Source organism: Stylophora pistillata, chromosome 8 (assembly GCF_964205215.1).
Source record: "Stylophora pistillata chromosome 8, jaStyPist1.2, whole genome shotgun sequence".
Classification (NCBI taxonomy): Eukaryota; Metazoa; Cnidaria; class Anthozoa; order Scleractinia; family Pocilloporidae; genus Stylophora; species Stylophora pistillata.
The window spans coordinates 29,691,701-29,705,159 of record NC_142526.1 but is presented as its reverse complement, the minus strand read 5'-3'; the positions used below and the strand labels follow the sequence as shown (position 1 = coordinate 29,705,159).

General features: G+C 39.8%; 2 protein-coding genes across 4 annotated transcripts; one reads left to right on the top strand and one right to left on the bottom strand.

The window, feature by feature from the left end:
- Window positions 1-420: 420 nt before the first annotated feature.
- On the top strand, window positions 421-10,461 carry LOC111323370 (uncharacterized). 3 transcript variants are annotated; one of them, XM_088730772.1, is made up of 7 exons: window positions 421-577; window positions 2,671-2,737; window positions 3,630-3,767; window positions 5,949-6,098; window positions 6,423-6,638; window positions 7,781-7,947; window positions 8,669-10,461. In XM_088730772.1, the coding sequence occupies exons 1-7, from the start codon at window positions 518-520 to the stop codon at window positions 9,923-9,925; spliced, it is 2,055 nt and encodes a 684-aa protein (XP_088586898.1). In that variant the 5' UTR covers window positions 421-517; the 3' UTR covers window positions 9,926-10,461. The 3 variants fall into 3 exon arrangements, with proteins under 3 accessions (XP_088586898.1, XP_088586899.1, XP_022782435.2); XM_088730773.1 differs by having other exon boundaries at window positions 446-577; window positions 2,078-2,737; XM_022926700.2 differs by lacking the exon at window positions 421-577 and adding an exon at window positions 1,188-2,256.
- Window positions 6,166-13,200, bottom strand: LOC111323391 (uncharacterized). Its single transcript, XM_022926720.2, has 2 exons — window positions 10,481-13,200; window positions 6,166-9,154 (listed from the first exon to the last, which is right to left on the bottom strand). Exon 1 carries the CDS (start codon window positions 12,217-12,219, stop codon window positions 10,858-10,860), a length of 1,362 nt encoding a protein of 453 aa, XP_022782455.2. The 5' UTR covers window positions 12,220-13,200; the 3' UTR covers window positions 6,166-9,154; window positions 10,481-10,857.
- Between the last annotated feature and the right edge of the window lie 259 nt (window positions 13,201-13,459).

Genomic DNA, 13,459 nt, shown 5'->3' with positions numbered 1-13,459 from the left:
GAATAAACGAATAACTACTATCTTCTTTCGTTCCTCTCGTGCCAGGGCCGGGTTAACTAAATCAAAGCTGGTAAGCCTAGTGTGAAATCCGATGTCAGGTCTGAAATATTTAAAAGAAAATTAAGTTTAATTCCTTTTGTCGAGAATATAGTTATTGGGTACAAAAAAAGAAAAGAGAAAATAATCTTAAAAAGGCTTTTGAACAAAGGAATAAAGAAACGCAGATTAAAATTTCACCTTTGGTAAGCGCTTTAAATATCGATCTTCGAATAACTGGGCTAAGACCGTTTGCAGATCTCTTGCATTCTCTCTTCACCCGCTTGCTCCGTTGCGTGTGTCTCAGATCAGCAACATTCTTAAACGACTGCGCCTGTGCAAACTTTGAAACGACATTCGAGACGACATTCCCGTTCCCCGAGTCCTTGACTGAGTCTTTGACTGAGCTCTTATGTTCGTGTCGTTACTCGTGTGGCTCTGGGGACGAAAATAAGAGCTGGCCCAAAATTATGGCGGCGCGATGGTTAAAGAAACTAAGTTGTCTCATAAGGCATTAAAAGCAAATCCATCGCACCCGCTGGTAAGTATGGACAGCATTATTTTAGATACAGTAGCTATATCCCAAGGTGATTTCAAACAGTATCACTTTCCCAACAAAGGCAATTTTTTTTTACAAAGAAAAAAAAAAAACAGCTGGTCGCACGATTCATTCGAAAAAACGAAGCATCGGTCCTAGGTCGGAAGTGATCTATTATTTTTGTCATTGTTTTCTTTTATGAAACAACTGCATGCATACATACATACATACATACATACATACATACATACATACATACATACATAGACAGACAGACATACATACATACATACGTACGTACGTACATACATATACTTTATTTCAACTCGAATTTTCAGAGTAGCTCTGTTGAGCTAATATTTTCGAGAAAGAAAAATACACAAGTCTGTCAAATTATAAGTAGAACTATTACTAATACAATAATAAAAAATACTACTAAAATTTCATTTTCCTTACGGCTATCTTAAAATCTTTAAATGATGTAATTGAATGAATGAATACCTTTATTTAAGTGTCAGACTAAAATAGCAGTACATAACCACTAAATGGGGACACTAAATAACCACTAAATGGGGACACTACATAACCACTAAATGGGGACACTATTGTTCTCATGCTGTCCGGGGACGAATTCCAAGTTTTTGCTGCTTGATATCGGATGCACTCAAGACCATATTTTGTTGTTTTTGGTATAGGTAGAGTCAAAATATTCTTTCCTCTCAGTGAATAACTGGAATTACGAAGAACAAAAAGTTCTTTTAGATATCCAGGATACATAGAAACAAATAAGCTCTTGAAAACTACCGTTAGAGTTTTGATAAGTCTTCCAGTATATAAGGATGCTATCTTTGCTTTCTTTAACAGATCATTATAACTAGACAGTGGATCATTAAGAATAAATCGTAAAATACGTTTGTTCAAAGACTCTGTTATCACAATTTCTAGTACCAGAAAAATGCCAAATAAGAGAGCAATATTGAAAGTGTGGTAGAAAAAAAGCTTTATATAAATGCAGCATTACATTACTGGTAATAATGTTTTTATATCTCTAAGAACACCAAATCATTTATTAACCTTTTCACATATCTGTGAGAAGTGACAATTAAAACTCAAATCCTTGTCGATAGTTACACCCAATAATTCGATTGAATTCTTAACTGGGAAAGAAAATTCATATTCACTATTTGCACCAATCATCATTGCCTGATGCTTGTCTGGATTTACAATCATGCCATTTCGCTCATACCAACTGTTAGCAATTCCAAGTTCATATTCCAGCCGTGTGTTAAGCATTAATTTCGAGGTCCTTGTCAGACAAGTACAACTGTTGATCATCGGCATAGGCATTCAAGTTTGCCTGCTTAATGTGATAGAATAAATCATTGATGTGAATGTTGAAAAATATGGGGCCATTAGGACACTTCCCTGGGGGACTCCTCTTCTCACTAACTCCCATTCAGAAAATGTGTCTTCAATACTCACACACTGTGTTCTTGCAAAAAGGTAGCTCCTCAAGAGTCCAATGCTCATTCTCGCCAAGACCATAAGCCTTAAGTTTGGCAAGCAAGAGAGGACGAGGGAAACTGTCAAAGGCCTTTGATAAGTCCCTAGAAACAGTTGCCACAGTTTATTTACTATCAGGACTTTTCCTCCAGTCTTCTATCTGCAGTCTTAATAAAGAGGTTTCACAGCTATAATTTGGGCTATATGCAGAGATGAGATCTGATAGTATATCTTGATAAAAAGGCCCAAGTTGTTTTGCTAGGATTCATTCAAAAATGTTATTGAGGGCCAGAAGAACAGATTGTAGTTCTTTTTACAAAATTAGTATATGAAGTATATTTATAGTATGGAGTTATGTGGACATCTTGTTATTTATCGCACAGGAAGTACCTTGAACGTTATCTTAGATTTTATACTTAACTGAACAAACTATCACGTTGAACCAACTACATACAAATGAATCGGCTATAGAGCTGATCAGAGTTTGGAATCAAACAAATCATACAGAGATCGTGGCTCTGTCGTCGATCACCTTGTTAATTCTGAATCGTTATCAGCAAAACATGATTATTTTTAATATTTTGTTTGTGTAGATGGATTTTCAAGCAGAGCCTCGCCAAGTCAGCTTCCTCAGTGATCATAACTACTGGATTTCGTGTGGTAGGTACAGCTTTTAATATCAGCCAGTTCCTATTTATGGCTGAAGTTACCGGGCCCGTAGAGGAAGACAGAGCTTAAAGAGATCTTGCTTGATCCCAGAGCGATTTTGAGCCATGTTCCCGATGTGTTGCACAAACGGCAGTGTGGATCTAGATCTTTTGTGTGCATGCATGCTTACTAGAATGCCACCTTTTGCACTGACTCTGGCAGTTGCAATGAAAAAACAAAAAACAAGTGTGCACCTGTCATACTCTACAGACTATAACAGTTACTATACCTGTGAGAGTGGAGGACAGAACTGAATGCAGAAAATACACTATTCAGAGCTAGTAATGAAGTTTATTATAATTAAGGAACCAAAAAGAAAAGAATGATAACAATAGCTACAAAATTAATTAATTGGCATAAAAACAAAAGAACATAAACCAAACATGATTGAAACCCCCAAAAACCAAAACAAATGAAAGAACAAAGAGAACCAAAGAAATCAAAGAAAAATAAAACAAGTGAATACAGGTGGCAGCAATGGGAGGGGACCCCTCACATGACCTCTTGATCCCTGCATCCCAGGTTTGATCCTTACAGGGTATTAACCTTTACACCCTAACATAAGAATGCATATTCTTCACATGCTACTCTATACATTTCCTAAGATGCTGACAAAGAGCTTCTTTAATTGGAGATCATTTCCTTATTCTTCTGACCTTAGTGTGTGATTTAGGGTGACATTGTAAGGAGAAATTACATGCTGGTCACTCTTAGGGATTGAAAGGGATAAAAAGGAGTTGCAATACACCAGGTAGCCACTCATTGCCACTGAAAGCAGGATACGGCACCCTGGAATGACAAATCACTGGGCTTCCTGTTCAGTCTTTGACTTTTGACTTCTTAGAATCCCCAAGAGCCAATGGACTGATATCAGAGCAAATGCAACCATTTGATGAAGTTATCCTGGATTTCATGAAAGAACAAGATATTCCAGGGGCTAGTGTTGCCATAAGTAGAGGAGGAGCATTGATATATTGTCAAGGTAAATACAAAGTAGAGAGAGACATGTAATTTTTTATCTTACAAATTGGAATTAAATCAATATAGCTGTTGGAAAAGAAAGCTTTGAAAATAAAATCAGCTTGCCCTTTTGAATTGGAAAGAAAATTATGGCTTGTCCTTAGCTCTTATCTGAAGTAAAATGAACAGTAAAGGTTTACAAAATGTAGAATTTTACATTCCTTACTCAACTGAACAAGGCTATCAAAATAAGGTGATGAAACCTTTGAAACATACAATTGTTTCAAATTTGCTGAAGATATCCATACTGCCTATCCCAACAAGGGCTTACATTAAATATACTGTGAGGGAAAAGGGTCAGATCCTAAGAAAGTTGAATTGTATATGTGCACGATCCTTCGCAGTAAAGCACTATTTGAGCAATAGTGAAAATCAGACCTGAAAAAAAATTTCAGGCCTGTACGGGATTCGAACCACTGACCTCTGCGATACTAGTGCAGCGCTCTACCAATTGAGCTAACAAGCCAACTGGGAGCAGGCCATCAAATTAATTCGACATAGACCCGTAGATGGATAAATCAAACAACAACAAACATATGAAACATATGTATGAACTGCGGTTATGAAACGTATATGTGCACGATCCTTCGCAGTAAAGCACTATTTGAGCAATAGTGAAAATCAGACCTGAAAAAAATTTCAGGCCTGTACGGGATTCGAACCACTGACCTCTGCGATACTAGTGCAGCGCCCTACCAATTGAGCTAACAAGCCAACTGGGAGCAGGCCATCAAATTAATTCGACATAAACCCGTAGATGGATAAATCAAACAACAACAAACATATGAAACATATGTATGAACTGCGGTTATGAAACATATATGTGCACGATCCTTCGCAGTAAAGCACTATTTGAGCAATAGTGAAAATCAGACCTGAAAAGAATTTCAGGCCTGTACGGGATTCGAACCACTGACCTCTGCGATACTAGTGCAGCGCTCTACCAATTGAGCTAACAAGCCAACTGGGAGCAGGCCATCAAATTAATTCGACATAAACCCGTAGATGGATAAATCAAACAACAACAAACATATGAAACATATGTATGAACTGCGGTTATGAAACGTATATGTGCACGATCCTTTGCAGTAAAGCACTATTTGAGCAATAGTGAAAATCAGACCTGAAAAAAATTTCAGACCTGTACGGGTTAATTTGATGGCCTGCTCCCAGTTGGCTTGTTAGCTCAATTGGTAGAGCGCTGCACTAGTATCGCAGAGGTCAGTGGTTCGAATCCCGTACAGGCCTGAAATTTTTTTCAGGTCTGATTTTCACTATTGCTCAAATAGTGCTTTACTGCGAAGGATCGTGCACATATACGTTTCATAACCGCAGTTCATACAAAAGTTGAATTGGTTACCCTTCAACCCTTGAAGAGTGCCTAGCATATGCATGCTATTGTTGGGTTGTAAAGGGCTAACCCTTTTACCCCCAAGATCTGATTAGTAATTCTCCTTACTGTCTGTCATACAATCCTTAAATGTTATTTTGGAGAATTTGGTTTTGGATCAACCAATAATCCTCTAATTGATATTTTACTTGATTCTCGTCACTTGTCTTCTTGATATTTAACAATTATTCGCCGAAGACGAGGGGAATATCATCGAATAATCCTCGAGACGAAGTTGAGGGGATTATTCGACAATATTCACCGAGCCAGAGGTGAATAACTGTTTTAGTATAATAATTTTAGAGCTGAACAACAGAGAAATTTCTAAAATCATAACATTTTAGTAACATTTATTCAGTAAACATTTTATTTTAACATTTTACATAAACCACAGGGAGCAGTTTATACAGTGTCATATAAGGAACCACTCGACCAATCAGATTGCTGGAAACCCTTTGCTCAGCTCTGAAATTATACTAATGTTTTGATATTGTAAGGAGAAATTCTCTTGGTCACTCGTGGGAGTGAAAGGGTTATAAAGCTGGGTATTGTAATGAGGATGGGTACTGAAAATTGTGGTTTAATAAAGTAGGAGATCAAAGGCCTTGAATAGATACTCAACTAAACTTTTTCTTTACTTTTAGGAAGCAAAACTGGGTGAAACTAAATTCACACAAAAAAATAAAATCATTGCAACAGTGCTCTGAAAGTACACCATCTTATCTTGGCCTCTTTTGCCTTTTTCATTCTTAGGTTATGGCTGTGCTGGCACAGGAAGGAAAGTTCAACCAGATTTAATGTTCAGGATTGCTAGTATCAGCAAAACAATTACTGCTGTTGGTGTTATGAGACTTGTTGAAGAAGGGAAATTGTCTCTGGGAGATAGAGTATTTGGTCCAAATGGTAATCCCGCTTTTGTTGGTTTGGCGAAAACTTTGCATCCATTTGAAGTAACAATAATAAGAATCTGTCACAGAAGAAAATTAAAGAAGACTTTGGTCTCCAATTATATTCTGAAGAGTTATCAGCAATTGGATATGGTGCTTTTATGTTTAATTATTTTCAAAAATACATCAGACAATCTTGAATTCAGTAATGTTCATTTAGGACATCAAGGCTAGTGCCATCACTGTCCAAGTTTTGTGCATTATTAAATTCTTCCTGGGTTGGTTCCTAGTAAGATATAGATTCATCTTTTCATATTTCATGCATATTTTTATTTTCAAGGAATTTTAAAGGAGCACAGCCCCACAGAAAATGGTGATATTCGACTCTTAGACATCACACTGAAACAATTGCTTCATCATTCAGCTGGATGGGACCGAGACAGGGCTGGGGACCCTGTGTTCTGGAAGGTTGGAAAACATATGAATGTTGCTGAACCTGTGGCACCTAGTGTACTTATACAGTACATGATGGGAAGAAAACTTCAGTTTACTCCAGGTGAGTACAGTTGCAATGGCGTTTTATAGGAATTACCGTAAACACTGGCATATCAGCCGCACTTGCAGATTAGCTACACCCCAAGTTTTGGGGGAAAAAGTATTTGAAAAGAAGTCAAAAGAAATCACCAGTGGCTTGCTTTATATTACTTACTTCATGGGAAAGGAGTTCCCGTACTTACTGAGTAACATTTAGCTGCTTAAGAAAGGCAAAGAAACAAGAAATACAGGCTTATATTTATCAGTAAAAACGTTTCTTAAAGGAGCCACCAAACTCGCAAAAGCAATGATCAATTTCTTTCCTTGAATATTTTAAGTAGTTCTTGTTCATTTGCCTTTGGCTTCTGATTTATTTGCTTTCCTCGTGTTCTCCCAAAATCCGGCATGGATTTATCACGTTATAGAGCCGGAAAAATGTGTTCTATTGCTTAAAAGCAGTTATCTGAGTGTGTAGCACTTCACATTCACATGTGACGTCACATTCACATACATGTGATTGCCACTATCTCAGTTCCTGTTTCTTTGTTTGTTTGTCTGGTTGTGCATCTTATTTTGTTCTGTTGTGTTTTGATTTAACCGCCTTCCGGTTGGCTCAATGGATAGAGCGCTGGACTGATGTGCGGGAGGTCGAGGGTTCGAGCCCCGGCCGGACCAACACTCAAGGTCTTAAAATAATTGAGAAGAATATGCTGCCTTTCTATAACATCAAGAAATGGTTTAGATATTCTAGTCTTCTCGGATAGGGACGAATAAATGGAGGTCCCGTCTCCTGCAGGGTTGGGGTAGGAGACGTTAATTACCCACGCACGAGATTACTGTGGGATGGATGTCCTCCCCTGGGGTGGGATGGGTGGGTTGTTGTCTTGCGTTTCATACATGAGCCTCTGGCTCGGGCAATATGGGTAACCATGCCCCACGTAAAGACATTAAACTTTGATTACTATTACTATTACTATTACTATTACTATTACTACTATTACTACTATTACTATTACTATTACTATTACTATTACTATTACTATTACTATTACTATTACTATTACTATTACTATTACTATTACTGTTACTGTTACTGTTACTGTTACTGTTACTGTTACTATTACTATTACTATTTATTTTTCCCTTTTTTTTTTTTCCTGGAAGGAAGAAGACATGCTTATTCCAACCTTGGTTATACAGTTTTGGGACAAGTCATTGAGAGAGCGACTGGTCAAAGATATGAAGAATTTATGACGACTCTTTTGAATGTCATGGGAATGAAGCAAATGAAAATTGGCAGAATTCGGAAGAACGAACTCAGTGACAAGGAGGTACATTTATCTTACCCCTCCCCGCTCTGGACCTAATCCCCACGTCCATTCCCATGGTTTGAATTGTGTGGGGTCTAGTCCCGGCGGTGTCGTTGTTTTGCTTTCTTATACCTGACACTGCACAATCGCGGTACTTCCACTCAGGACTGCAGATGAGTTAGCAACAATAGACTAGAGGGCCACTGAGGCCTCCCCTGTTGGTAGGTCCGTAAAAAACAAGAATTAAAGTAATCAGGGCCGTCAATGATTTTAAAAGTAGACAGCAAATAAGAAAATTTGGGAGCCAAGTTATCATTGACGCTCTTTTGTTTCCCCAGTTTACAAGCTAGCAAAACCGGGAGAACCATTCAGTCACAAAAGTGACAGGCGTGTCACGCAGATTGCGCGAACCTTTGGGCGTGGGATTGACTCTCGCATATAAGCCTGTTTATGGGAAATGGCTGCTGTACAAATTTCTTCGCTGATTTTTCAATAATTTTCAGTTTTCATTGGATAAGGATGAGGTTAAAGTCACCGGAAGGCTAGCTCGGGGTTTTGGGCCGGATATCGGCTCTCACCGACAGTTCTGCATGATAGGCACTGTTGTGATTCAATGGAATGGATCAGTATTCAGTAGTTGTACACTAATTAGTGGGTAACTTTTGTTGGACGGATTGGGCGAATTTAGATTCACCAGGTTGCTAGATATTGACTTTAACCCTTTTTCCATATGCTTCCTCAGGTGGAATATTTTCACAATCGTCACCCCAGGATGGTGAAGTCGATATTTCCTGACGGGTGTAAAGTGCCACCACAGTATGGAAGGTGGACCATGGAAGAGGCGGACGCCCATGGGGGGTGGATCGCAACTGCTTCTGACCTGTTGAAGTTTCTCCTCTCCCTAGAATCAGGAGTGAATGGAAACAGAATCATCTCTCGCGAAACTTTCCAAAAAATGCTCGACAAGCCGTTATTTGAGAAGGATACAGAAGAATGGTACGGGTTTGGTCTCGACATCTGGGACAATGGAAGCTCTTGGGGTCACAGTGGACAGATGGAGGGTACCTCGGGTGTTTTGACACGCCAGTGCGAGGGGTATGCTTGGGCACTGTTGTTCAATTCTTGGGCTAAAGATCTAGATCTTGATGGTCTGGTAAAGTACGCGTTGAGTCGCCTGTTATCTGTTTCGATACAGCCAGATTTTGGCGGTATATTTCCGAGCAGTATTCTAACGGAAGACAAACGACAATTGATTACAATAATGGTACCAAAAAGCCATTTCTGGCCATTGTACGAGGATGTTAAGAGTCGAGGATTTGAATTAACATGGCTGAACGCCTATAGATTCGCGGATGCTTTATACTTCAATACGATTTTTTTCCAGAACGCTAATTTCAACTCGGCCATGTCTGTTTATATTGGACTTACAAAGGATGCTTGCCGCGAAACACTGAACAATCTTGTCGGTCTACGGCCTGTCCATATCGAAACTTACGTTGATGACAACGACTTACTTTTCGCACTGCTGGTAACCTCCAGTAATGAAGTGTCGTGGACATTAGATTTGGATCTGACCGTGGCTCAACATCGAAAAAATATGCCCGTGATGTTTAAAAGTGGTTTTAATCTCACTGTACAGTGCTTGACCGAGTACAAAGGCCGGCTACATGTCTCAGTTCTGTACGAAAAGGTCGCGAATGGCGAATGTATTGCAGAATTTGACCTGAAACCAGATTATTATCAGTTTGAATTTCACAGACAGGCAAAAGAGGGATTGGTGTTATCTTACGCCAAGGCCTATCACGTGAAAGGTCAACCTCGATTTAGTGTGATTTGGACCAATGAGAAGGCAGAAATCAGCAGAACACGACACAACGTGTCCAAATATGGCTTTTTGTTTGAAATGAGAGAAGCGGCAAAAAAGAACTGTTATGCTAAGTGTGTGAGTTGTTATAACAATGAAGATGTTCTCAACTTTTTAGCATCGTGGAACAAATAAATCTCAACGTCCATTTCGTTCAATGAATGAAGCATTGTATTTCAGTATTTTTGCCTGGAGGAAAGAACTGCTTAATTTGTGGTGCTGCACTGTACCAAGAACCTTTAATGTTACGTGTTCTTAACCAAGAAGTAATGGTTAGGTCTCTCGTATTTGACGTGTCAGGCACTTGTCCAGTATATGTCTTAAGATATTATGGGAACTACACATTTAAAACCCGTTCATCGAATACATATTTTAATGGATTTTTCTCTTAAATTTCTTTACCACAATGTGTTTGCTGTAGTTTCATCTGCGCTAGTTCGCTTGGGGCAAACTTTATCATGGTCAGTTGAATTCTGAGGTATTTCACAACTCCCTGAGGTTACTTTTCCAAGCAGTATCGTCGTCGATTTACATGCGCACTCAGTGTATGCACATAGGTAATCTGTGAAAATTGTTTTCGCGACTGGTACACAAATTAGATATTTCATTATTTCAGTTCCAAGTTATTCGATCTAAAGATCTGTTACTCAATAAATATATAGTTAAATATCTTGAGTGGCTTCTGCTCACCTTTACCGGTTTAAAATGGATGTCTGTCATAATGAAGCTAATACGTAAACGATCTAAGTGGGCAGAAAGGTCTTGTAACTAGGGTGCCGGCCTCTCCCGTGGGAATTCCATGATCGCTTACGTCCGAGTGTCACCGAGTTTCCATGATATCTGAGGCCAGGATTACGTTTAGTTGCGCGTGGGTTCAATGTCACCTCCGTGTCCCAAATCCGAGGATGTCCCTCGAACGGCCGTCGCACTTTTGTTCGGTTTGATTCATATTTCTGTTCTTAGTCAGCCTATTCTCTTGGGGCCCTTGATGAAATGTTATTGTCGACATGATGATCTAAAGACAAGAAGATCCCATTCACGAATGATAATACGAGGAACTACGGCCTTTAAGATTTGTCCTCGCGAAATACGAAATCCACAGGTGGGACGGGTGTGGCCGGCCCTCTTATATACCTATGCCTATTACGAGAAACATCCTGGTACAGCCAAGAACGGTCAGAAAACACGTTCAAATTGGGACAGGTGTGAATATTGACTATGCCTTCTCTTCTTTCTCGTGGCGTCCAACTAGCACTAGCGTGAGCGCCAGAAATTGAATGGCTAGTGACTTCGTTTATAACTTGTTTCTTCACGCGCAGTGTTGAGGGTGGTAAAGCTGGGAGTGGTTTCTTGACAAATAACTGGACTTTTGTTCTCAATTCGTTATTTTCCGACCTGGTGCGAGTGTGAAGCTGATGTACGGTCGACACTTTTCGGGACACCAGGTCGCCAGGTTCAGATCGCGTTCGTAACCGTCCCATGAAAACAGCGATGGATTCGAAGTCACCTTCTTCACCAATAGGCGGACGCGAGAGTTCAAAATCATGTTCATTTGATTTCCGTTGAGAGTGCTGTTCGTAATATGCAGATGTGAATGGGTCCATATTCAACGGAGCGTCAAATTGGTCTGATGCGCTGTCATGTCGGGCCAGTTTAAAAACAGCATCCCTATCGTAATTTTGATTTTGCAATGGTGTGCCTCTATCTGTCGGCTCAAAATTTGAGCCAGAATCATACATTGATAAAGGCTTCGAAACTGTAATTGGCGTCTCGTGACATCTCAAGTGACGCTTCACCGCCTCCCCAGTCAAAACAGGAAGTTTAGTTTCCCCGGTAACATTAGAGTGCGTGCTCTTAGCTACTTTGTTTTCACTTAGTTTTCGGCCCCACTTTCTCCTAGTGTTATCCAAAAATATTTGTTGCTTCAAACGTTCTAGTTTATTCCTTTGCTCGTCTGTCATTCGCGTAGTGTCCTCTGCTTGGCTGTCTGAAAAATTTCTATGGCCAGTGAGCTCAGGATCAGGCACTCTCAACAGAGATAAACCTTGAATGGAAGTGTGGAAACTTGCTCTGCGTGCTGGAAAATCCGACAGACCTTCTGTATTCTCATCTGCTCCACTTTTCACCGCGTTACTACGATTAGTCGAACAAGAGGAAATCAGTTGATAACAAGATTCTTCATGTTTGCTCACGCGAGACGTGGGTTGAAATGTCATCATTTGAACAGCTCCGTCACTGTCAAAGAACCTTTGACTACTGTTTGGTGAAGTAGCCATTGTTTCGTTATCAAAACCCCTTTCACACCAACTTGAACCATTCTGAAGCACAACTGATCCCGAGTTTTTTCCACCTCCGTCGCTAGACCTTCTCTTTCCAAGTTCCGTCGGGTCAATTTTCTTCCGACTGTTTGAGAGCTGTCGTGCCGACATGGCTTTTTGGTGATGAATGTCTTTCACCCTTTCATCGGTTAACTCCCGAGCTTAAGTTGCTGAGCGTTACCCATGTGATGTTTAGTTTAACGACTGCGTAAATAGGAATTCTTTTCCGCATTTTGACTCTCGATACGCTTTTCGAATCTTGCTAAAGTTGCTAATTATAAAAGGAACTAAAGCTAAAGTTACTAAAGCAAGCTCTTTATCGGAAGCGCGACTCTCCCAGACTCCCTGGATTCTAACGTTTTCTCTGCCGGTTAACGACCAACGTCAAGCAGAAGCATTAATCGGATATTTTCACTCCAGCTGAGAGACGGCTAAGCTGTTCAAGCACTCTTTAGTATAATTACGCTTAACTGCATGAATGCGTAAGAAATTGATTCCGCGCGATTAGTGTCGCAGCAGATTAAGCCCCAATTGGTAAACACGCATAATTACAAGTCACGACAGCCAGGAGATAATTATAGGGTTCATATCATTCTGCACATACATCAGAGCATATGATCACAGCAGCTCTCAGTGCGTGTCAGTCATGATTTGTGGATTGCGCCGCTTCTTTCAAAAATGACAATCACTCTCTGATTTAGACCGCCGGTGGCGAGCATTCATAAGAAGTTTGAAAAATCTGTTTATTTCGCCTCTTTATTTAAGACTACAAGTCGTGTTAACCTCCAGGATGCCATATTTTAGCAAATTTCGATAAAATAATTATAATTAGATGTCAAAACAGTTTTTAGAACCAAATAGGTAGACTTCCTGCATGACCGCAAAGTTTAATCCCTGTAAGCTTCATGTCCAGCAAGAAAGCAATTTTTTTTTAATGCTGAATAGTGAAATCGCGCATCATTTTAAGATAGCCATAACATCAAGAAATGAATAAAGGCTGATAGTTTCGAAAGAAACTGTTCTGGGCTGCGTCGGTGGGAGTAACGAAATAATTTGGATACATCAACAAAGTTGAAATGGTAAATTGGCCACCGTAATGATTACAAAAGCTGACGTTTTGAGCGTTAGCCCTTCGTCGGAGCGAATAGAGGAATTGTGGGTTGTGTGTGGTTTTAAAGGCAGAAAATGGAGCTACGTTATTGGTGGGAGCATGGCAACGAGAAAAACATGAAGAAATTAGTGGAATGAAAAGCGTTCGTTGATCCCTGTGGGATTTAGACTGCCGGTTTGAAAGATGAGCTTTTGTTCAAGATTTTTACGGCTTTCCGTGCCACCTAAGTGCAAGGAAAGA

Coding starts and splice junctions, on each gene's coding strand:
- LOC111323370 (XM_088730772.1), top strand. CDS start 518: ATGGTTAAAGAAACTAAGTTGTCTCATAAGGCATTAAAAGCAAATCCA. Junction 2,738..3,629: donor TAACTACTGGATTTCGTGTG/GTAGGTACAGCT, acceptor TTGACTTCTTAG/AATCCCCAAGAGCCAATGGA. Junction 6,099..6,422: donor TAGAGTATTTGGTCCAAATG/GTAATCCCGCTT, acceptor TTTATTTTCAAG/GAATTTTAAAGGAGCACAGC.
- LOC111323391 (XM_022926720.2), bottom strand. CDS start 12,219: ATGTCGGCACGACAGCTCTCAAACAGTCGGAAGAAAATTGACCCGACG.